Genomic DNA, 23,718 nt, shown 5'->3' with positions numbered 1-23,718 from the left:
ATACTTGAATGGCCAGCCCCGAAAACAATGCATGATACATAACAGATACACAATAGAATTTTGTTGAATGAATGAATGAATGAATGAATGAACAAATGAATGCCAAGGATGAATTTTAAAGACCCAATAGAGATAGAGAAAGATAGATTTACGTATAGATATAGATATTTACTCTCTAGTTTATTTTGTTGGCACAGCTCAACCAAATAATTATTATTGGTACCAATTAATGGAAGAAATTTTCACATATTGAGGTATGGGGAGGTCATTCTGGCTTACTTACGGTTTGGCTTGAACTTTATGCTAACTGTAACAGTCTATCTTATGTCCTGCCAAACATGCATTGTACATCTTCTTTAACCATTAAAGAAAAGAATGCATTTAAAAATCAAACTAGAGTAACTGTGTTTCAGGCATTCAAAATGGAGCTGAGTGGCCATTGTGAATGTGGTTTCAGACACGTTCCTGCATCACTGAAAACTTGAATTTTCTGTACTGTATCAAATTCAAGGACACCACCAGCCATTTTCAAAACAATATCTGCTAGCTGCTGCCAGCTGCAACCTTGTGGTCTCAAGGTCTCCCCTTGCAACTAACTATGCAACCATTTCTGACCCCCACCAATCCTTTCTTAACAAGCACCCTTACTTCTTGCCACTTCCAATTCCAATTCTGGACAAACAACTTATATAATTTTTCAGGTTTTGCCTATAAAATCCTCCCCCTTTTTGTAGTCTAGTGGAACACAATTCAAGTGTCTCTTGAATGTATGTCTTCTGGGCTATAGTCCTGGGTTTGACTCAAATAAAACTATCGTCTATTCCTTAATATGAATTGTTTCTTGATTATTTGTACTGACATTAAAAAGAGTGAAGCCAGAGTTCCAGCCCCAACAGGGTTACCCCTTTGGCAACTGGTATGAGCCACAGCACAGCTGTTATTCTCTTTCTGGCTGTAGCTATGGCTGTGCAATGGATGAAAATGGATACAACCTTCTTTGCACAAGAGAATTCTGGACACCCGCCTGAAACTTTGGTTGTACTTGAGGAAATCACAGCTCTGGCTGAAAATTAAAATGAAGACCCACTAGAAGATCCAAATTTTCATTTGAACATTAAGGAATTTATCAAAGAATTTATGGTGAAAAGTGAAGAACTCTGTGACTCTCTCATGAATTGCCACTGGCAGCCTCTGAATAGAGTTCACGCTAAAATCCCAGATGAGACCCCCCCAACCTTCAGTAATATACCCAACTATCATATCAATTGCATCCTGTTTTGTTATTATTTTTGAAAATAAGAAGTATTCTTCCAGGAATGTACTGAGTACTGCATGTAAAAACAAACTTCCAGGACTTAAATGTGATTGACATGAAACAGCATATTGTAAATAAACTTTACCAGCACATATACACACACAAAATATATATATTGACTATATATGAAATAAATAAATATAGAATATAAATATAAAATATGCAAATATACTTACATAAATATATAAAATATACAGAGAATATATTTACATCAATTTATCTATCCATGGATAAATAGGAACACAGGTGAATAGATGGACAATAGATTGATTCAGACTGTGAATGCAGGTATGTGGTTTTATGGGTTTATAACTTTTAACTCACAATGGCTAATGTATATTGGTCAGGTAACATATCTAAAAAATGGCCATGACCCCCATAAAGTTGTGAAATGTGAATTACGATGTTTTTGATGTTCCCTCCCTTCTGATGCCTTCTCTTCCACAGGTGAAGCGTTGCAATAACCTATTTTCCAAGGACTTAACCTCCCAAGCCTCCCACTCCATTGGCCTCCCCAGGACTATCAGATCCACACTGGCTAGTCTTCCAAGTCAGTTTTCCATTGCTATCACTAAGTCACTTAGAATTGTTTGCCATCCTGCTCCCAGTACAAACCTCAACAGCAACTTGTCTACTTTCTCAGGGTGGCTTTTGTACCTTCCCAAGTGAATGACAATACTTTCAATTGTGAGAATGAAATCAGCAGAGAGCACAGGATCCATCTGCCTTTTTTACCAGAGGAACTTTGATTTTAACAGTGCTGTTGTTGTTTTGAGCTCTGACTCAAAACAAGTGACCAGTGGTGTGACTTTTGAGCCAGATAAGAGGGGAGTTAGGATAAAATTTGTTACCACTGGGTTATACTGGCAGGTTAATGGGGTAGACTTGATAATTGAGAACACGATACAAGCCCTGAGCAAACCTAACTTCTAAACAGATGCTGTTCTTGGAAGTTTCTTTTGTGGTTATCTCTTGCTTAACACTTCAGGTATAAATTCCTTCACGAGGAAATCAGTATTTCCCATAGTCTAACCACAGTCAATCTGCTCAAATTTAACTCAAGTTGTTTTTATATAGCACATAACATCTTCATCTTTCTTTCTTGTCTCCACCCCTTTTGACATCAATTATTTTTCCAGCCAGTCTTTCCGGATTAACTACATATCTCTAGGAAAGTTTCTCTGCCTACTCTAGATCATATTAAACGACTTCTCTGACCTTCCAGAGCATTTCTAGTTTAGATACACACTTCTTGCTTTGCAAGCAAAAGTTTTCTTTCTAAGTGGAAACTCACATGAGCAATCATCAATTCTCATTATAATTCTCGTAAAAGTTGCAGCATTTCTATTTTTATTCACAGGAAGAAGTTAAGATCAAAGATCAATTTCTTAATATTTATATGCATTCCTGAATAAATATTCTATATAGATTTGAAATTTATTGCACAGCTCTAATCGATGCCTGAAGCAATAGCAAACTGCATCATTAGCTTTGCACATTTAGTGTCCAGAGGTTGTGGGTATTAGTGAGAACTGATAGTAACACTTGAAATACATTCAGAACCCAATTTTGTATGTGATAAGCTTTCTTTAAAAATTTAAAGCTAAAATACTATTTTTGAGACAAAAACAGGACACAGGATACACACTTGTATAGAAAACCTGCAACAAATGATTGCTATGAATACAAGAATAATTCCAGAACTTGACTTCCTGTGCCTTCGAGTGGACTCCTGTAGGCTACAAATGGGGTCTCATATATAAGTAGAAAAACAGAAAACACAGTAGAATGAGGCAGGTACAGCGTGACATTTTCAGTTTTGAGGCAGCATGAGGCATGTGTTATATTTCTTTTGTATATCCTTCAATTAAGCAATTAAAAATTTTTCCCTTGCTACTCTGTGAAGAGGCACTTAGGCAGTTCCGTACGTCCAGAAGGACCACTGCAAAGTGGAAAGTTCCTCCAGGCAGCTGTGCACAGCAGGACAGTTCGACCGGAGTCTGGGGCAGGGGCAGGGTCTGACTGGTCACAATCAGGGCCAGAGATTATTCGCAGTCAACTGCCCTGAAGGAAATGGGGTCTGGAACTACTTTGGTTATTTGTTAAAATGGAAAGAAAGGAGAAAGGGGAGCCCGGGTTACCGAGGGCCCCCCCCGCCCCCTTTCTGATTGGACCCACTTAGCATCTGCAGGCAGGGCAACAATCAAATGAAAAACATTTCCAGAGGTGAACCTCAAAGGTCAGTCTCTGGCTGTGCAGGACAATGAGGGTCTGGCCTCTTCTTCTCTTCCAAAGGGATGAAGGAGTCTTAACGAAGAGACATTTTCTCCGCGAAGCTTCTAAATCCCAGCGGGTTCCGCAAACTCCAGGTCCTGCGAAGCTACTGGCAGGGACCGGGGGGGAGGAGCGTCGCTCTGTGAATCGCTACCCTGGGACCCGGCCCCGAGCGGCCGCCGCGCCCCTCCGCCCCCCTCCGCCCCCCGCGCGCGCCCCGGGCCGGCGGCACGCTCCCTGCGTCGAGGCGCCGCGCCCCCGCCCCCGCTCCCGCCCCCGCCGCGCCGCGGCGCGCACAGCCTGGCCCGAGCGCGCACCCGGCACACAGGCGGCGCCGCGCTCCGAGCGCTCAGACCGCGGCCGCCGCCGGCGAGGGAGACCGAGTCCCGCACGCCCGACATGCGCCTCGGCTAGCGGCTCCCCGGCCCGCGAGCACCACGCGTCCTCCTCTCGGTTGTTTCTCTCTCTCTCTCTCTCTCACACACACACACACAAACACACGCACGCACACAACCTCGCGCCAGTCTATACACTGGAGGAGAAAACCTTTCCCTGGCGCCCCCTCCCTCTGCACCCCGACACGCCGAGGAGCCGCGCGGTGGGGGCCCTCGGACTGTCTGGAAATGCGCATCCTAAAGCGCTTCCTCGCCTGTATCCAGCTCCTCTGTGTCTGCCGCCTGGGTGAGTTGAGGAGCCTCGGTGGGGGTTTCCCTCCGGGATCGTTTGGGACACGGGTGGGGGGATTTCAGAGCTTTCGGTACTTGCTGCCGCGCCGCCATCTAGCAAGAAGGAGAGAGGGACGGCGGACTGGGGATCCCACGGTGTCGGCGGCCGCACGACGGGTGTCAGCAGCGTGGGCGAATGCGCCCCCTGCCCACCTCGCAGCTCCGCCGTCGTCCGGCTGCCCGCGGCGAGGCCGCTCCCGCCGCCGGGAGAGGGAGGCTTGCCCATCACTCTCCCGGTCCTCGCAGCTCTCTTCCCTCTTTTACAAGGAGGTGTGGAAAGAGCCTTTTAGATACACATAAAAAAAATAAATACAGCAGTGGTGGGGGGCTACGTACCGTAACACATTCTTGCTGTTAAGTTCATATTAAGGATATTGTAAGCGGGAATGAGAAATACACGTGTCTGGTGCGAATTACACACACACACACACACACACACACTTGAAAGGTAGTAACAGGAACAGGCACCAACCTGACTTTTCAGTGTTTTTCAGTACTTTTAGTTTAGGCACATTCAAGTCTGGGCAGTTACTTAAAAAAAAAAGTTTCAATAAAAATTTCTATCAACGTTTTGCCACTGCTACCAAAATCAGAGGAGAGCTGCAGGTTGATACATTTGTTCATGGATTCATCCTTCACCCACCACCTTCTAGGTTACATATTAGATATTGAAACCGCCTTCTGAAATAGCCAGTTAGAATATTTACCTGGAATGCAGATTCACTAAGTGTTCCAGGCATTTTCAGAAAGAATTGTTAAGACTGGATTTTTTTTTGTATGTTATTAAAGAAATGTCTTTTTTTTCCTTTAAGAAGATACTCTATTATGATGGAATATAATAGGTTTGGAGGCATTAACCTGAAAGTTAGAAAATGTACCTTACGCTGTGAGTACATGTAGTTTACTCTTTTCAGTTAGAAGTTCCTAAATTTTTTTTTGAGATTGTTCATAATAAAGTAGATATTAACCTACATTTTCATCCAATAGATGGTGCTGCTCTTGGCACAGTAACCTTTACAAAAAGAAATCATCCTCATTTTCTAACTAATGAGAATTGCATTGCAAATATGATGATAATTGCCAATAGGACCCCAGATACATGGACATAATTTAAATTCTAAAAGCTTTATGAATGTAGTCAGGAATGATGTGATGCACACGATTGACGTTTAAGACTTGCAGGGAGTCTGGTCCTGGTTTTCTCTAAAACCACATAGTTGATTCTGGAGAGGAGAAGACAATTTTTTTTAAAGTGCTGTGGTCATCAGATACACACACCTGTTGAATTTATATTTCTGTTATATATCTGTTTTAACTACAAAGCCAGATCCTCTTAGTAATTAGATTATTGTTTAAAGTAAATCTCACTGTAGTATAAAAATAAACCAGAGAATATTGATCTATATGCCATCTAGACCACATGCTCTGAGTATTTTGTGAATTTTTAAAAATTGGGATATAATTTGCGTGGTGTACAATTCACCTTTTTAAATTGTTCAGTTCAGTGGGTTTTAGTATATTCACAAAGTTGTGCAACCATCATCACTAATTATAGAACATTTTAATCACCCCAAAAAGAAACTCCATGAATACTCATTCCTCATTCTCTCTGACCCCAGCCCTGGCAATCACTATTCTACTTTCTTTTTCTATAGATATGTCTATTTTGAGAATTTCATATAAATAGAATCATATAGCCTCTGGTGTCTGACTTCATTCACTTAGCATGTTTTAAGATTCATCAATGTTGTAGGATGTTATCAGTACTTCAGTTTTTTCATGGCTGAATCATATTGCATTTCAATATACCATGTTTTGCAAAGGCTTCTCTCAGTAAAGCATTGTCAGTAGCCTCTTGTTTTGGATTTATAGATTTCAGCTTATTGGACATTTTCTTTAATGCTTTGATGATGTAAAATTTAACTGGAAAGAGTTTAATTGTTTAAGTGTATCACAAGTTTATGTGATGGTATTGAATGTAAGTTTGTATTAGAACTCAAAATGTGGGGGTTTTGAGACTGGCAGGTGAATACTTTTGTATCCCTTCCCTTTTAAACAAAGCTGGCCTTTTACAGTGCTGCCTGCAGGCTGACCTCGGGGCCTTGGCCACTTCAGATAGAATGAATATCTTGATTGCGAGGTAGCACATTTTAAAACACTGAGGCACACTATCTACAAATGAAAAATTTATTCTACCATTACTTATCCCTCAACATCAATGGTCGTATTCCTGGATGTGTTTGCCACTCATCTTCAGTGTCTTTGGAGCCAAGAGCTGACCTGGCACGTGTGATAGATGCTCAGGAGAGGTCTACCCACTGAGACTTCCTGTGCAGGGTGACAGCTCTGGTACAATTTGAATGTTAGACTGCCCTCCTTATCCTTGTCCAGAAACAAGTTATAGAATTCACTCGAGTCTGTTGTTAGCGATCAATTAAGAATGTTGCGGTAACTTTATCGTTTTCAGCATCAGAAACGTCCTGATCTTTTGAACTGGACATACGGATCGATTGCTTCTTTCAAAAAACCCTCCAAGCAGAAAAATCTTCATTAGATTATTTGGAGTGAAACAGATTCCTACTTTTCAAATTACTACTAGGAATTACTAGAAACTACAGAGAAACATTATGGGTTTTTTTTGGGGGGGTGGGTATTAACTATACCTGCGAGTTCATCTAGTTGGATAACTATATCAAGATTGTTCCACGGCCTCAAATGTTTTTGCCAGAATTAGCTAGATCACAATTCTTAAACTTTAGGGTACACCAGAGTCACCAGGAGAACTTATTAAAGCACAGATTATGGGCCCTACCCTGAAGAGTTTCTGATCCAGTAGGTCTGGAATTGGGCTGGAAAATCTCAATGTCCGACTAGTTCCTAGTGTATGCGGATGCTACTGGTCCAGGTACATACTTCAACAACTATTCACCACCTAGTCTGGCATTTAAATGTCAATAAAGTCTCTGGATTATTAATAGGTTTTTACTGTGGACTTGATTTCTGATACCTGACTTAAAATATTAACATAATAATTTTTAAAAATTACACCAGGAACGCAACATTTAATGTTATTCAGCTGAAGGAGATTATTACTCAGAGAAGCAGAAATTAATGATGTCCCCAAGATAATTCCCTAAGTGAATTTGGACCTTCTCTAAAATAATTGAGAGGTTTTCTGTTAGGTGGAGAACTAATGCAATGCCTGGGTAACTCTGGTTATTATTTAATTGTGACCTACTGAACAGGTAATGGGAAAATCTTCAGTGGCTTTCTGTAAGGAGACTTAACTATGAGTCATAGAGGAGAGGTAGGCGTTTTAAGAACATTTAAGGAGGAACAGTTTCCTTCAGCTAATAAGAATTCAGGATCTTTGAATTAAGGGAGTTATAACCCTGCAAGGTACACTAAATTAACATGTTAAGTATTATTGTAAAATCTGTAATTAATCAAATTCTGAACTTTTAAGTCAAGTATAACTGCTTGACTACAGATTATACCCAATTCCTCTGCAAGAATTAATTGCTTAATTTATCTTGAGTATGGAATCGGTGAAATCCAGTATGCTGGGATTCTCAGCTTGGTCTATTTATCTTCTGAAAACAAAGTATAATCAGGAATAGAAAATATTCATGCCTTCTTTTCCCCAAATAGTAACTAGTTTCCATTCAGAAAATTAATTAATTTTGATTTGCAGAGTAGCAATTTTCTTTATTTCATCTCTCTCTCCTTTTTATTACAGACTATAGTTGCTTCCACTCAGGAAAGTTTGCCAGGATACATCATTTCATTGATGAATTCGTTTATACTCTCATGTCTGTGCTAGACGTTTGAGAATTTGCTTAGAATTTTATGTTGTGAGAATTTTGCTTCTGGCAAAAATTCAGGTTTTTCTGGAAGCACGCACTGCATTTCCGCATTCCCCTGACTCCAAAGAGATTTGAGTGACTTGACATCTAACCTGGTAGCTTTGCTTGACCTCCCATTTGCCAACTGTTCAGACTGTATTATGGAGATGGAACTCCTCCATTCTGGACCAGAGGACCTCAAGGGAGGGGCTTGATTAAGAAGACAAGCTTATATTTTATTTCCATTTACCATCCATCAGTGTTCGCGGGGTGCAGACCCAATGCTGAACATCTTATATACATTTTCTCACTTCATTCTGCCCAAAACTGTTTCAGGTAGGTGTTTTCATTTTACACATTTTCCAGTGGAGGAAACTGAGGCACAGAGAAGTCAAATGACGTACCTAACATCATACAGCCTGCCTCAGCCTGTATGTTTCTTCTTACTCCCAAGTCTGATCCTCTTTCTCCTTTCATTCCTAGGAGATCAGTTTACTGTTTGGAATTTACTAACTCTCCACGTAAGAAGTGATGCTACCTTTCACGTTCTCATTTGCTTTCTTTCAGATCTCCAGTCATGATTTTCCCATGTGCTCCCATGTTACTTTTTTCCCTTTTAAAAAAAATTAAGGCATAATTTATCTTTTCTAGTGTACTGGATGGGCGCTTATAATGAAGCAGCGCATAAACATAGAGTCCTAAGACACATGATCCCTATAATCCAGCTGATCTGAATCAATCTCCGCTTTGAAAACCTCCTTTAAGTCTCACTTTGAAGATATTTGCTTCTTTTAGAACTCGTTAACAATCTTTCACAAGTATCTCTTAATGTATTATATATCTTAACTTTCAAATATTTTTTATTGAAGTAAAGTCGATTTACAATGTTGTGTTGATTTCTGGTGTACAGCATAGTGATTCAGTTATACATATATATTTATGTGTGTGTATATATATATATATTCCTTTTCATATTCTTTTTCATTATGAGCTATTACAAGGTATTGAATGTAGTTCCCCGTGCTATACAGTAGGACCTTGTTGTTTACTTTATATATGGTAGTTAGTATCTACAAATCTCAAACTCCCCTCCCCACCCACTTCTCCCCGGTAACCATAAGTTTGTTTTTTATGTCTGTGAGTCTGTCTCTGTTTTGTAAATAAGTTCGTGTCTTTTTTTTTTTTCAGATTCCACATAGAAATGATATCATGGTATTTTTCTTTCTCTTTCTGTCTTACTTCATTTAGTATGATGATCTCCAGGTCCATCCATGTTGTGGCAAATGACATTATTTAATTCTTTTTTATGGCTGCGTAGTATTCCATTGTATAAATGTACTACAGCTTCTTTATCCAGTCATCTCATGATGGACATTTAGGTTGCGTCCATGTCTTGACTATTGTATATAGTGCTGCTATGAACATTGGGGGTACATGTGTCCTTTTGAATTGAGTGAAAACTATGATGAAGTATCACCTCACAGTCAGAATGACCATCACTAATAAGTCCACAAATGATAACATTGAAGAGGGTGTGAAGAAAAGGGAACCCTCCTACACTGTTGGTGGGAATGTAGTTTGGTGTAGCCATTTTGGAAAACAGTATGGAGATTCCTTAAAAAAGTGAAAATAGACTTATCCTGTGATCTAGCAATCCCACTCCTTGCTGTATATCTGGAGGAAACTAATTTGAAAAGATACATGCACCTCAAATATTTAAAAATTTTTCCCAATTCATCAAGAAGTCCAGTGGTAAAAGTCAGAACCAATTTATATAAGACATATGTATGTTTCGATTGTGCTTTAACTTTTAGTGTCTTGTTGGGAGTGGTCCCTGGCAGCAGCTGCAGGTTACAAAAGGAAATCAGTTTTTCTTCACGTTTGTAATTCTTCAGAGGCTTGTATAACATACGTGTAGGCTTTAAGGGAAAAAATATTTGATCATACGGCACAATCCTATAAAGCACTTATATTTTAGAACTCTGCTGTCCAGGACTATGGCCACCAGGTATATGTGGCTATTTAATTGCAAATTTATTGAAATGCATTCATTCAGTTCCTCATTCATACCAGCCACATTTCAAGAGCTCAGTGGGCACAGGTGACTCGTGGCTGCCGCATGGGGCAGTGCACACGTAGAACATTCATATCACTGCAGAAAGTCTATCAAAAACTGATAAAGTGTTGGTAGATAGTACTGATGAGAAGTCAACTCAACTGAAAAGACTTCTAAAGTCATTCAAATCATTTGAAGTATTGGTATGAGTTGGTTATGTTGGCCTGTGTCCCTGTGTCGTGTCAGGCATACAGAAATCACAGAGACATTCTGGTGGCCCAAGGTGGAATAGCAACAGATGAACGGAGTTTACTGGTCACTTTGTGGCCTTTATAGACGGGGGTTGAATGGGAGAGATTAGCTGCTGGTTCGGGAGTGAGCACAACTCATTTCCCATAAATTGTCCTAGCATTCACTGTGTTGTTTTGTGATGTACCTGTCCTTCTCTCCCCCTAGACTAGCTCATTGAGGGCAAAAACTTGTATTTCATTCATCCTTGGACTTAGCATTCTTGGACTTAGCACCTACAGTAGGTGCATAATAAATCTTTAATTCCTAAGGTCATAGAGGGAGAGTACTGTGAAGCTTCTTAGATAGCAGGAGCTTTTTGTGGTTGAGATCAGCCAGTTTCCTCTGGCTTTTCCTTCTTTTGATTCTGATCTCAATCCAAGAACTAGGTCAGCACTGATCTTTAGCCATCCATCTTTAATGCCACTTCTGGCACCAGACCTTCACTTTCTTTGATTCTTCCAGAAATGCACTGAAGCATCACCTAGATCCTGACACTATCTGTTCATGAAAAAATACAGCCCCCATGTTTGATACTGCATGTGTGGTGGCAGGAGCAATTTTGAGTGAGAGTTTAATTTTAGATGAGTTGGCAGCAAGAAAGCTTGGATGTGCCCGGGGTGGGGGAGAGGGCAGGGCATAAAGCTAGCGTTTGATGTGTGTGTGCGTGTGTGTGTGTGCACACATGCACTTGCATGCACATTTACCTGTTAGGGAGGAGAGGGCAGTGGGCATGAAGGGTGGTCACTAATGAGCCATGAAGTATCTTGAGCCCATGAAGGCAGTATTTTCAGTCAGTCAGAAGCCATCATGTTGGGTCCTCTCTAGTCAAGCTGGCCATGAGAAGTAGTAGCCCAAGGCAGTTCTGGAAAGCAGATAACTGACAGGAAGTACAGTTACATTATGTGGATATGTGTGCTTTTGGAGTTTGTCTAATTTGTCTGAGGTTTTATCATTAGTCCTAGATGATAGGTGCTGCATCTGGCTCAGCCCTGCATGTAGCAGATGTTCAGCAAATATTTGAACTGAGTTGAATTCAAATGGAACAGGGCATGGGATGAGTTAGAAATTATTACAAGAGTTAAAAACAATAACAAGTTGCTCTTTGATTAGGATCTTTGCTTTATTTTCTCCTCACTCACCTTCCTTCCTTACTCTTTCTTTCTCTCTCTCTCTCTTTCTTTCTTTGGTTTCTATTTCCTCTTCACCTCAATTCTTTTAAGCACAAGTTTAAGATTGAAAAAGAAAAGTCACCATTGCTCAGCATTGTGGTGAAGGATTTGATAGGAAGGAGATAGACGCCATTTGATACTGTTATTTAAAATATTTTTACTGTGTTAATATAACTTTGGGGACTTGGTAGTTAACATAATTTTATAAGCACGTGTTGACATTTCTTTCTGCCTAAAAATTATAATATGTAAAAATGGGCAGCTTGTCTCTCTTTTTTTTCTTTTTGCTTCTGATACTTGCACGCAGATGTTAAGATAAATGCGAGTATTCAGAGTCCTGGTTAATGTCAACTTTCTGGTTTCATTCAGTAGGCACATACCAATTTATGGACCCACTGACAAAAGATAAATTTTGTACAAGTTTCCTTGGAGATATAGGCTTTATAGCTTTGGAAAGAATGATGATTAATTAGTAGGAAAAAAGAATTTTCTGTTAAAATATTGAGAACAGTGTCCGCAGGTACCTCTCCACTCTGGGAGGATCCTTCTGTCCTTCTCTCTCTCTGCTTTCCACATTGTCACCATTATTTTTCTTTTCTTTCACTGTCACTGACCCATCTGCTTATTTCTTGATGCCTAGAGCTCTAACATTTTACCTAAAGAGTTTGGGTCTTGACAATAGACCTTTTCTCTGAACTGATAAACTTAGTACCTCGAGTAGGAATGAAAGAAAATGTTTCTGTTTAAAATGACCTCTTTTTGCAGAAATCATGGTCACCACCAAAGTCCTGATTGTGTGCTTGGTCTAAAAAAAAATGCTGGCCAGATATAAGGAACTTTTCTAGGTTTTTCTCATGGTTGTCAATCACATTGTCACTAGATTAAGAAGTACTTCTGTAATGACATTTTCGTCCTCTTGCATTTTGACACATTACCTGGAATGGGACACATAAGGGTGGCATCTCACCCAGCACACAGAATCGTGCAGAATCTTGGTCTGCCTGTCGGAGCGTATTGCATGCATGATCCCCTGTCGTGTTTGTTTCAGTGTGAAAAAAGATTGATAAGCACCAATCCAGGTCAGTGGTTCTCAGTCCTGGCTGGACTTTCAAATTATCTGGTGTTATGGACTGAATGATTGTGTCCCTCCTGGTATTCCTGTGTTGAAGTCCTAACCCCCATTGTGCTGGTATTTGGAGGTGGAACCTTGGGGAGGTAATTAGGTTTGGGTGAGAGCATGAGGGTGGAGTCCCCTTGATGGGATTAATGTCCTTTTAAGAAGGGAAAGAGAGACCAAAGGTCTCTTTCTCTCTGCCATGCGGGAACACAGAAAGAAGGCAGCTATCTGTAAGCCAAGAAAGAGCTCCCTCCAGGTCCCAAATCTTTTAGCCCCTTGATCTTGGACTTCTAAGCCTCCAGAACTGTGAGAAATAAATGTTGTTTAAGCCACCCCGTCAATGGTTTTCTTTTTATAGCAGCCTGAGCTGACTATATTCCACAGGAACTTTTAAAACATACTGATCTGGGCCCTACCCTGGATCAAGTACATGAGTGGGTGCAAGGGCCCAGACGTGAATATTTTCTTAAAACTCCCCAGGTGATTACACAGTACAGCCAGGGTTTAAAAACGACAGATCTAGGTCAACCTCGTGATACTACCAATCTTAGTTCGTTTTTCTTAAGGTGGAGATACTGGCAAGTTTCATCCTATCCTAAAACAAAGCTAGACAGGACAAAGGCCCTGGAAAACTTCCCACCCCTCTCTCCTCTTCTTAAGGCAGTTTCAGTTTCAGAGTAACCCTAGAAGGAGGAGTGTGGACTATAATGGTTGACCTCACAGTCTTTGCAAGCCAGGGGAGCTATAGGAGGCCAGACGGTCTTGGAGTTGGTCCAGAGATTCAAGTCTGTCAGCAGATGGGAGGATTACTGAACCACTCCGATTGGAGACACAAGTGCATTTACCAGGACATGGGCACCTAATATCTTTCTTTTTGTCAATGATACATATTCTTACTGTTCCCTTGTCTTGATTATTTTCTTTCTCCATGCATAATTGGTTAGAATCAGAGTTACGATTTTTTTATTATGTAATAGTTACAGGATTTAGCTGTATTTTTTCATTTCAGCAGTTCATTTTGTGTATGTGTTTAAAATTACATTTTCATTATTTATCATGCTATCTAAACTATTTGTTTTTGCTATATTTGAAAAGCACTGATAGCATTTAGAAATTTACAAAGAACTTTTTAGATGGTCCAAAGAACTGTTTTAATATTCTTAATCATAAATGGTGAGAACACAAGCACAAATCAAGTCATTGAATGTTTATTGAGCACCTTGTTTGTGATTAATATTCTCCTAGAGAGAATATTTCTCTAGTGGTCTGGTAAACCTTTGCAAGAGAGAAAAATCTGTACAGAAGTAGCTCTCATACATGGCAGAGTTTGCAGAACATGAAACTGTGAGTTGTGTGGGAGTGTAAATTCACCTCTGGGAATGTTTCTAAGAGGAGATGATGTTGGATGTTGACCCTGCTGGGTGGTGGGGGTAGGTAGGTCTTCAGGGGTCACTGTTTGGGAGAAGGGCACTGGTGACGAAAATGATGGTATACACAGAAGCATGGAATAAGAATGAGAGTGTAGTGTTTAGAGGGAGGGGAAAATTGGGATGGGTGTATATTAGTGGATAAGTTTCAAATAGTAGGTAGGATTTCTAATGGCTAATTGAAGGATTTGGAGATTGCCTAATACATAGGGGGGAACCATTGAAGGGTTTTGAGCAGTGGAATGATTCGAGTAGATCTCTTAGGTGTATCAGAGTATAGGGTGGACTGGAGCAGAGTGAGACTGGGAATGAGGAAACTCAGTTAAAAGGCTGTTACACTGGGTCAGTCAAAGTGGACATTAGGTAGATAATTTGGAGGTATATCAATACCATCCTCTGTGTAATACTTTAATGTTTAAAAGTATTTCCAAAGACATTGCCTCATATGACATAAGTGTCATTGGTCTCATTGCTTGGACTTGGTGCCATTATCTAGAGAGTGAGTCATCATTGGGACACAAGGGAACATCCTCCTTGAGAAGGTGAAGATGTTGCGAGGACCATACAGAGTTAAGAGAAATATCCAGGAAGGAAAAGTGGAGGCAGCAGATATACACAATGCTATAAAAGCTGATGGTTAGAAGGGAAGAAAAGAGAGAGAAATAGAGGCAGGTAGCGTGACCACTTCTTATTTACTGAGTGGTAGAACTCCAGGCTTCTTACCTCAAAACATGGGAATTGATGGTAAACATTTCCTCTGAGCTGATTAACTCAGTGCCTTGAGGAGTAATAAGAAGAAATGGTGTTGCTTAAAATGATCTGTTTTTATTGATTTTAGAGGAGATCATAGGTACGACCTTAAAAAAAGCTTAAGGATAGGAAGGATTTGAGTATATTCATAGTGTCAGGCTACTTTCATCATCTTATCAAAACTACTTCTTTCACCTTTAAAATCCTTGTTTTTTGTCCTTTTTAAAATGAGCATGGTGTATTGTACATTTCAGTCAACTGTCTGCCAGTAAATAGGCTTTCTAAAGATCCCTGATTTCAGATTGCTTGAAGGCTATCATAGTCCTATCGCATAAGCTATTATCTTTGTAAATTGCTTGCAGCTTGTGTTTTACATAAAAACGGTGCGATGGAAAATGATGGAATAAGCTTCCTAGCATTTGATTTGAAATTGATTTTGGTAATTTTTTCCTTTTAATGTACGAAAAATATGATGGGATTTTATCTACTGTATCTTAAGATATATTAAGCATATACAAAGTGGTAAATTAATCACTAAGTTTCAGAAAGGGATAAAGTGGCAGCTGTCAAGGATAGAAATGTGAGCATATTTTTCCTTGTGTAATGAAGAAATATAGCTATATTATGATATACGAGTTGGATGCAAGACTTTTATATTTAAGAAGTATAGCTGAATGAATTTTACATGAGTAACATTTGGTTATAGTCAAGTTTCCTTTGATGGCTTTTAGAATGGGGAAATGACATGTAATGTGCATATATATAAAATACATTCCTGTAAGTATTTTATATATAAATATATTTATATATGTATACATGCATAGATTGTATATTGTTTAGATATGCTTATATACACAATAAATAAATATATATGTGTGTTTTTCTGCTTCTCAAAATTGATATTATCTTATTTTGAGCATTAAAAGATTACATCCTTTGGAAAAATCATTAAGTTTAATGATAGGAATTATCCTGAATAGTTTCAGCCTGACTTTTTCCTGCCTCCTGGAAGGTCTGCTTCTTCCTGTGACCTGAATACAGTGCTGTCCTTCGCCAAAGGGACTGAGTCTGGTTGAGATCAATGGCACTTATTTCACTAGATCCTCATTGAACAGCCACTGTGTGCTTGACACTAATAGTTTTTCTCTTTGAGGAGTTAGGCTGGTTAGAAATATAAAATGAACCCTGGTGCGAGCTTTCCAGAATAGAGAATAATGAAATAAATGTTTGATCACATGAATCAGATTTCAAGTCTGGAAAGCCATAAAAAAAAAAGGCAAAATAAAGATGTGAATTTATTTAAAAAATGTCTTCGTGGCCATATGAACAGCACCTCTTCCTTTTGAACATGGAGCGTTTACTGTTTCATTCAGTACTTTACGCATCTTTTGTCTCCCCTTCAGTATTCTGCCCTACCACATTCAAAACAGTAGTGTAAGGAGCAACATATATAGACAAGATGTTCAGTTAAAACACACTTCTTGTATGTTCTGTTCAACACCTACTTACTGCTAAGAAAATGTCACATAATTTCCACAGTTAAGTCTGTCCCAATTTGAGGCTAAATTTTTGGTGGTGGCAGCTGCTATTCTGTGACAAAGGTAAACTCTTGGTGCTAAAATTTCAAAGAATGAGTTGGTGTGCATATGATTCTTGGCTAACAGTCTATCAAAATGGGGCAAGAATTTTGGACACAGATAGCAATGCTGCCTGCAAAATGGATTCCTGGAAAGAAGTACGAAGAATGAAATCATTTTTAATTAGCCAAGAATGGCTAGTCCATATTGCCCTTAAATCCTTTAAGATACAGCACAATCTGGGCTTCATCCATCCCACAAAAGAGTATCCCATAATGCTTCTCTCTTTCTTCCTAACTTTTCGTTACATTTTAGCTATTTAGTATTCTTGGCAGAAGAAGTCAAGAACACACAAGATGCTTCTTTGTTCCTCAATAATTTATTCAAAATTTTATACCAGCCCCTCCACCACCCTCAGATGGTTAAACACCCATATGAAAGTATTCCAGTTCTTTACTTGGCGGGAGCTTTTCAAGGTGGCTGGCTCCTCCTCACCCCGAACCCCTCCCCACCTCCTCCTCCTCCTCCTCCTCTTACACATTTTAAAATTAGAATTGTATAGCGTCTGTCTCTTTGAAAAAATAAAAAGCAACTCTTAATTTTTTACAAACATGATGAGGATTAAGTTACATTAGACACAATGGCATTAAGGCTAGTGAAGAGAAGAAAATATTTAGCCAAATAATCTCTCTTCTCATAATAACGGAATATAAAGCCTCTTACTGGGAGATGGGTTTGGTCTTCTCTGAATACTGGCAGAGAAGATGTACTCCCATGTAGTGAGTTTTCCCTTTAAATACAAGGGGACTACTGACTTTTTTTCAGTGTGAGGCTTTGAGACTGTGGTGCACAGCCTGCTGGAGATTTGTTTGGGTGATTGCATACTGGAGAAAACTCACTGAAAGTAGGTCATCAAGAAAAGATTGATACAGATTTTTTGTGTGGAAGTGATTATGCTTGTTTATTGCATTCTGCTACAATCTAATATGCCAGGCTATGCAGTCCCAGTGGGAAAGTATGTTCACATATAATCCCACTTAGGATTTGTAGACTGGAGTTTAAGTTGCCACTGATTAAACCTTTCAAGATCCTTATAGAGTATTCAGTAATAAAGAATGGAAAGTTTTTGCATATTACATATATTCTTGCTCAGTCATCTGTAAATCCCAAACATACATATTAGTTGATAAAAATATAGCTGGAAAGTTCTACTGTATTAAATCTCTCTCTCTCTCTCTCACACACACACACACACACACACACACACAATGAGCCATAAAAATTACAATACATCTCCTATTAATTTAGGAAATCCTCACCAGTTCTCTTGCCAAAATGTATACAGTTTGATAAACACACTATAATCATTACTTACTTGACATAAATTATTGCTTGTCTAACGCCACTGTTGAAAAGGCCTTTTGCAAGTTTGTGGAACGGATATTGGAATGCTTTTAGGAACTTCCATCTTAGAAGGATTTTCCTTCTACGTACTGTGTTTCTGTAATTCTCAGAAGGAAATTCTTCCGCAGCTGACTTCAGTAATGAAACCCAGTACAGGAATGAGGCTCTCCATCCGGGGAAACCACTGAGAAAATAATAGATGGGATTTAGAGTTGTTCCTGCTCATTAATGGGAAGGACCCAGAGGTTCATGTAACTCTTGGTGTCATATGATGGCCTTCCCAGGGCACGCAGGATGCTTCAAAACCTGAACTCAGGCTTCCTTTTCAGCTGAACCTGGACCTCCACACCTGTGCTCCTTCATTTTGGCTCAAGGTTTTCATTTTTCTTCGATGACGTGTGGCCTAGTTATCTTTCACCTCCACTGTGAAGTGTCCTCTGACCCTTCTCTCTTTTGGGTCTGAGGAGGGGAACACCACTCATGTGGTTGTTCAGTTATTTCCATGGCTCTCCTCCTTGGAGGAGTCTGGTCTCAAGAGAAATATGCCCTGGGCTCTGAAGACCCCTGGCCCATCTAGTAGGTGCTCAGTAAATATATGTGGCGTAAATTAGGGAAGAAAATTCCTTCCAAAGCAGTCCCTTAAAAAAACAGCAAGTATGATAGACTTATCTGGCAAATGTTGGCACCCCCTCAGCTGGTTCGGCACACTCCTCAGCAGAGTCAGAAGCTTGGGGTCACATTTCCAGCATGTGGAATTAAAATTCAGTTCACCCTCAAATTCACTCAATCCCGCTTATTTAAAAAAAAAAACTAACTAAAAGTAGGTCAATCAAATCACATTCTCATTTTAACAGGTCCAAGAGTCTATATAGATTTTGAATTGAATTGGCAAACCATCGTGGACAACTTCCTAAGGGCTTTTTACTCTTGGCATTCAGACTTTTACGAAAGGAAATTAAGTGATTGGAATAGAGCACAATAGTGAATGCAGAAGAAGGGAAGAAAGATGACTGTGGCCAGAAACACGAGAGAAAGAGGACTATAAGTTTCTTTATTCTAAGGAGCGGTGGGAGAATCTACTTGTTGGCGCGCACAGCGGATGCACCATTTCTGTGGCTAAGTTTTCCCTGTGTTTCCTGTCAAGCCAGGGTTTTAATGGAACAAAAAGATACCGGATCCCTCTCGCTAACACCTCCTCATGCCTCCAACACCCAGCCAGTGCCAGCCAAAACCGTTTCTTTCAGTTCCTTTTCCCCCTTTTAAAAAAACAAAAAACAAAAAACAAAAACAAGATCTGAGATATGTGAGATCCTGTTTGATTCAAGTGTGGAGAAAACACTGTGTGTGTTACAGCCACTAGGTACCTGTGGTTGCCAGTAGCTGCATTGTCAGCATCTTATCACAGATCCAATGCTTTAAAATTTTTGCACAGCCTAAGTTTTAGATTTGGAGAGTTAAAGCTGTTTTTCTTGGAAAAGAAAAAGCCAGGATTCTTGATACCTGAAAGTCTTAAAAAAATGTGTGGATAGCAGAATTATGCCCTGTCCTGCATGAGGGGCTATGAGGGACATTCTAAAACTATGTTTTGTGGCAAGAATCAGAGTATCTTCTCTTTGGGTTGATGACCTTGTTTAAACATAGCTGGAGAGTCCACAGTAAGATTTGCAAAACGTACAGAGATTTGCTGAAAACAAAGTCTGTTGAGAGGGGGCAAATGTTTCGTGAAATACTATACAAGTTAGTGTTTTGTTCAATAAAAATAGTTTAAATACTCATGAGGCTAACAGGCAATTATTTGCACAGACTTCTATAACTTCCCAATTCCACAGACGACAGTAATAAGAAAATCTAATTCAGAAAAACTTACCCTGGTTCGAGTAGGACAAAGAATCTACTAAAATAGTCACTTAAACTGAAAAGTAGTCATTAGTTTTAACTTAGGATGAATTGTATTAATATTGAATAATAGATGATTTAAGAAATTATTTTCAAAATGGATGTTTCACCATGTCCAGGACAAAATATAATCATTATAATTTAAGAAATACAAAATTAAGAGAAAACAGAACAGCAGAGGAAAATAATTACAATATTCAAATGTTTAATTAAAAGATGATGAAAAAAGAAAGTGCTTGTTTAAATTAATAGTGATGCTTGATAGAATATTAACTAGATTATTTAAAGTTTAAAAAGCTATTATTATATAATAACTAGAAGCAGCAGGATTTGATCTGATGAAGAACTGACAAATAGCTGTAAGCAATGATTAAGGCCCCTGTGAGACTTTGGGAAAATCAGGTTTTACACACAATTATATAGGGAGTATATAAATTTATTGAAGTTTTAAAATTCTGAGCACAGAGAAGAATTGGGCGGATTTAATATTAATTTTTAAGGGATGCAGTATTATCATCCTGTTGTTTAAAGAAGCTGTAATTCCTGTAGTTACTTAAAATGAGACTTGAATTAAACATTCAGGATGAGAATCCTCACACAAAATTCAGCCATTATGGCTATGGTTCTTTGAAGGCAAAGTTAGTCATGAAGTTATGTTTAGTCTATGTTTTTGGAAAAGCTTACTGTGACTTCAGAAGCTTTAGATAAGAAATTATCTTCTGTGCAAAAAGCAGAAGGGGCAATATGATGTTATAAAATGTAGATAAGAGTTCTCTGAGTGACTTGGAAGAACTTCCATCCTGAAGTCTCCGTGTGATGCTTACAGATAAAGGTTATAACTTTAGCAGCAGAATTCTCTTCTTTCCCTTGCATTATATCCATTCATAATCAAAGCATTGGTGTTTTCTTTCAGATTGTTAGCTTATTAGATGATAATAATGAATACTGATTTATTTACATTAATCAGTAAATGTGGTTAAAATAATGTGTGTTTTTTAACATACCGTTAATTCTACCATTAAAAAAAGGTTTCTCGACTTCTGCCCCATTTCTTCTTTCCAGTTACAGCTGAACTTTTGGAAAGTGTTTCCATCTCCATGTGTTCTCTTCCTCATTACTCCTGAACCCACTCTAAACAGAATTCCATTTCCACCACTCCAAAAAAAAATACTGTCCTTATCAGTTACCCCAAGGCCTTCAACATTGCTACCTCCAATAGTCAGTGTCCTTGGTCCTCATTTTGTTGACCTACAAGCAGCTTTTGAAGTTATTTTGTCTCCCTGTGAACGTTTTGTTCGCTTGAACTCCAGAACACCACTTGGATATCTCGTTGACCACCTACTTCACTGGCTTCCTCAGCCACTTTTGTTGGTTCTTTTTCATTTCTCAACTTGTAAAAATCAAAGTCTTGAAGACTCATTCCTTGGGATGCTTCTTTTTTCTGTCTACACAGCTTGCATATCTCACGCCTATATTCTCCACCTGGGTGATTCCCAAATTTATATCTCTACACTAGAACTCTTACCTGAACTCGAGAGTTAGGTATCTAGTTACCCACTGAGATACTTAATACACCTCTTGAACTTGATGTGTCCAAAGTTCATCTCCTGCTCTTGCTCCCACCCCAATTCCTAACTAGCGCTGTCTTCTTTATCTCAGTAAGTGATGTCATTTTCTCAGTTGCTCAGGCCAAAAATCTTGACATCATCTCTGATTCCTCCTTCTCTCTCACAACGTGCATTCGGTTTATCAGCAAACTTCTGGGTCGTCTTTTCTTGTGATCTCCAGCCACTGCTACCATCTGTTCACACCTCCATCTCATCTCTTGCTTGGATTATTGCACTAGCTTCCCAACTGATCTGTGCAAATGTGAGTCAGATCATGTCATTCCCCCAATTTCCTGTTTCACTCGAAATAAAAGATAAAGTCACTCCAGTTTTCATCGATTCCTGAAGGATCTGGCCTCCTGTTATTTCTCCAAATGCCTCCCTGCTCCTCACTCTTCCCAACTCCTTCTCTTCTAGCCTCACTGGCCTCCTGGCTGTACCTCACACATTCTCTTCCAGGCTGTGGTTTTGCTGTTCACTCTGTTTGAAATTCCTTTCTTTTGTAACTCTTCATGACTCACTTTGGTTTTTCCCAACGTCACCTTTTTATTGAGGACTTTCCTAGACCCACCATTGTAAAATTATAACTACCTGCCTCCTCCAAATGCCCTGCATCTCCTAATTTTCCTCCTTACACTTATCACTTTTATATATTTTTAAATTCTGTTATTTCTGCCTGTCCCCGTTAGAAATAAGTCCCATGAGGGTTTGTATGCTTATTCTTTCTCTAGCCCAGTCCCCAGCACACTGCTTGACACATAATTGGTGCTGAGTAAATATTTCTTGAATGAATGGATAAATAAAACAACCTCCTTTATGCTTTTTCAGTTTGATTTCTTTGAATTCTATTTTGGCTCATATCACCATGTCTTTCCTTGGTTTGTGTTGCCATGAGTATCTTAAGCTTTCTTGTTAATCTTGACGTTTCTTGTTACTTTTCATTAAATGACCCCTGAAGCATCATATAGTCAATCTTTGGCTTTATCTGAAACCTTAGCATATTTTTTTCAACATTTTTTCATCTTGTTTTATGATTTCATATTTATACACCCTAGTTGTTTTGCATACTCTCTGGTTTTTACTTTATGCGTTGTCTAGTCTTCTCATGTATTTTTTTCTTGGTCATATTTCTAATTCTTCTTGCCATTAACTTCTTGCCATTAATAGAATACTTTAAAGCTTTGCTTTTCTCTGATTATCAAGAAGGAAATTATTTCTCTGAGTTCTTCACTACAGCAGACATGAAATGCTTTACTCTCCTCCAACCAGCTTCCCCAAACTTTTCTGTTACTCTTACTTGGTAATGTACATACAGATTGGTTATTTTATTTTTAATGAATTTTAAGGTGTACAGCTTAGTGGTTTGGCTTACATACATTATGAAATGATTACCCCAATAAGGTTAGTGAACATCCATCATCTCATATAAAATACAGAATTAAAGAAATGGGTAAAATAGTTTTTCTTGTGATAAGAGCTCTTAACACTTGCTCTCTTAACTTTCATGTATGACATACAGCAATGTTAATTATGTTTATCAGGTTATACATTACCGTCCTAGTACTTAATTGTCTTATCACTGGAAGTTTGTACCTTTTGACTGCCTTCCTCCAACTCCCCTTCCTCCAGCCACAAACCTGATCTCTTTTTCTGTAAGTTTGTTTCGTTGGTTGTTTTTGAAGTATAAATGACCTGCAACACTGTGGTAGTTTCTAGTACACAGCATAGTGATTCAGTATTTCAATGCATTTCAAAATGATCATCATGATAAGTCTATCTGTCATCATACAAAGATATTACATAATTAGTGACTGTCTTCCCCGCACTGTATGTTTCACACCCCTGACTCACTTATTTTGTAACTGGAAGTTTGTACCTCTTAATCTCCCTCACCTATTTCCCTCCTCCCCCCACACCCAGTTTTGTTAACTTAAATAAAGAACATTGCTATTACTACTTTTTTATATTTTCTTTGGATATTTATTATTAGTTCAGCAATCAGCTGTTATATATATATCTGGATAGCTTTTTATGCCTTAGAGCTTACAGTATGTTGTTTTATACCAGAATGTTATCTTTCTTGGTTGGATTATTCCTTGAAATAATTGTTTAAAGGCTACTTAGGTGACCTGTTTTCTGTACCAAGACAAATTAAAATCTTTTTCTTCTTCACATGTGAAAGACAACCTGGATGGACATAAAATTATTTGGTCACAACCTTTCTTCTTACAAAATGTGTGGGCTCTGCTTTTTTATGTTATAGCA

At 38.9% G+C, this 23,718-nt stretch overlaps 1 protein-coding gene across 3 annotated transcripts in view; it reads left to right on the top strand.

Moving 5' to 3' along the window:
- The first annotated feature begins 3,894 nt into the window (after positions 1-3,894).
- PTPRZ1 (protein tyrosine phosphatase receptor type Z1) overlaps positions 3,895-23,718 on the top strand; it is a 162,776-nt gene continuing 142,952 nt past the window's right edge. For all 3 annotated transcript variants that reach the window (XM_031674223.2, XM_031674222.2, XM_072964593.1), the window contains exon 1: positions 3,895-4,270. In XM_031674223.2, coding sequence (XP_031530083.1) covers positions 4,213-4,270 — 58 coding nt within the window. In that variant the 5' untranslated portion in view covers positions 3,895-4,212. The remainder of the gene's footprint in view (positions 4,271-23,718) is intronic.

Source organism: Vicugna pacos, chromosome 7 (genome assembly GCF_048564905.1).
Source record: "Vicugna pacos chromosome 7, VicPac4, whole genome shotgun sequence".
NCBI classification, from domain to species: domain Eukaryota; kingdom Metazoa; phylum Chordata; class Mammalia; order Artiodactyla; family Camelidae; genus Vicugna; species Vicugna pacos.
Note: the sequence above shows the minus strand (reverse complement) of the source record. Positions and strands in the feature narration are given on the sequence as shown.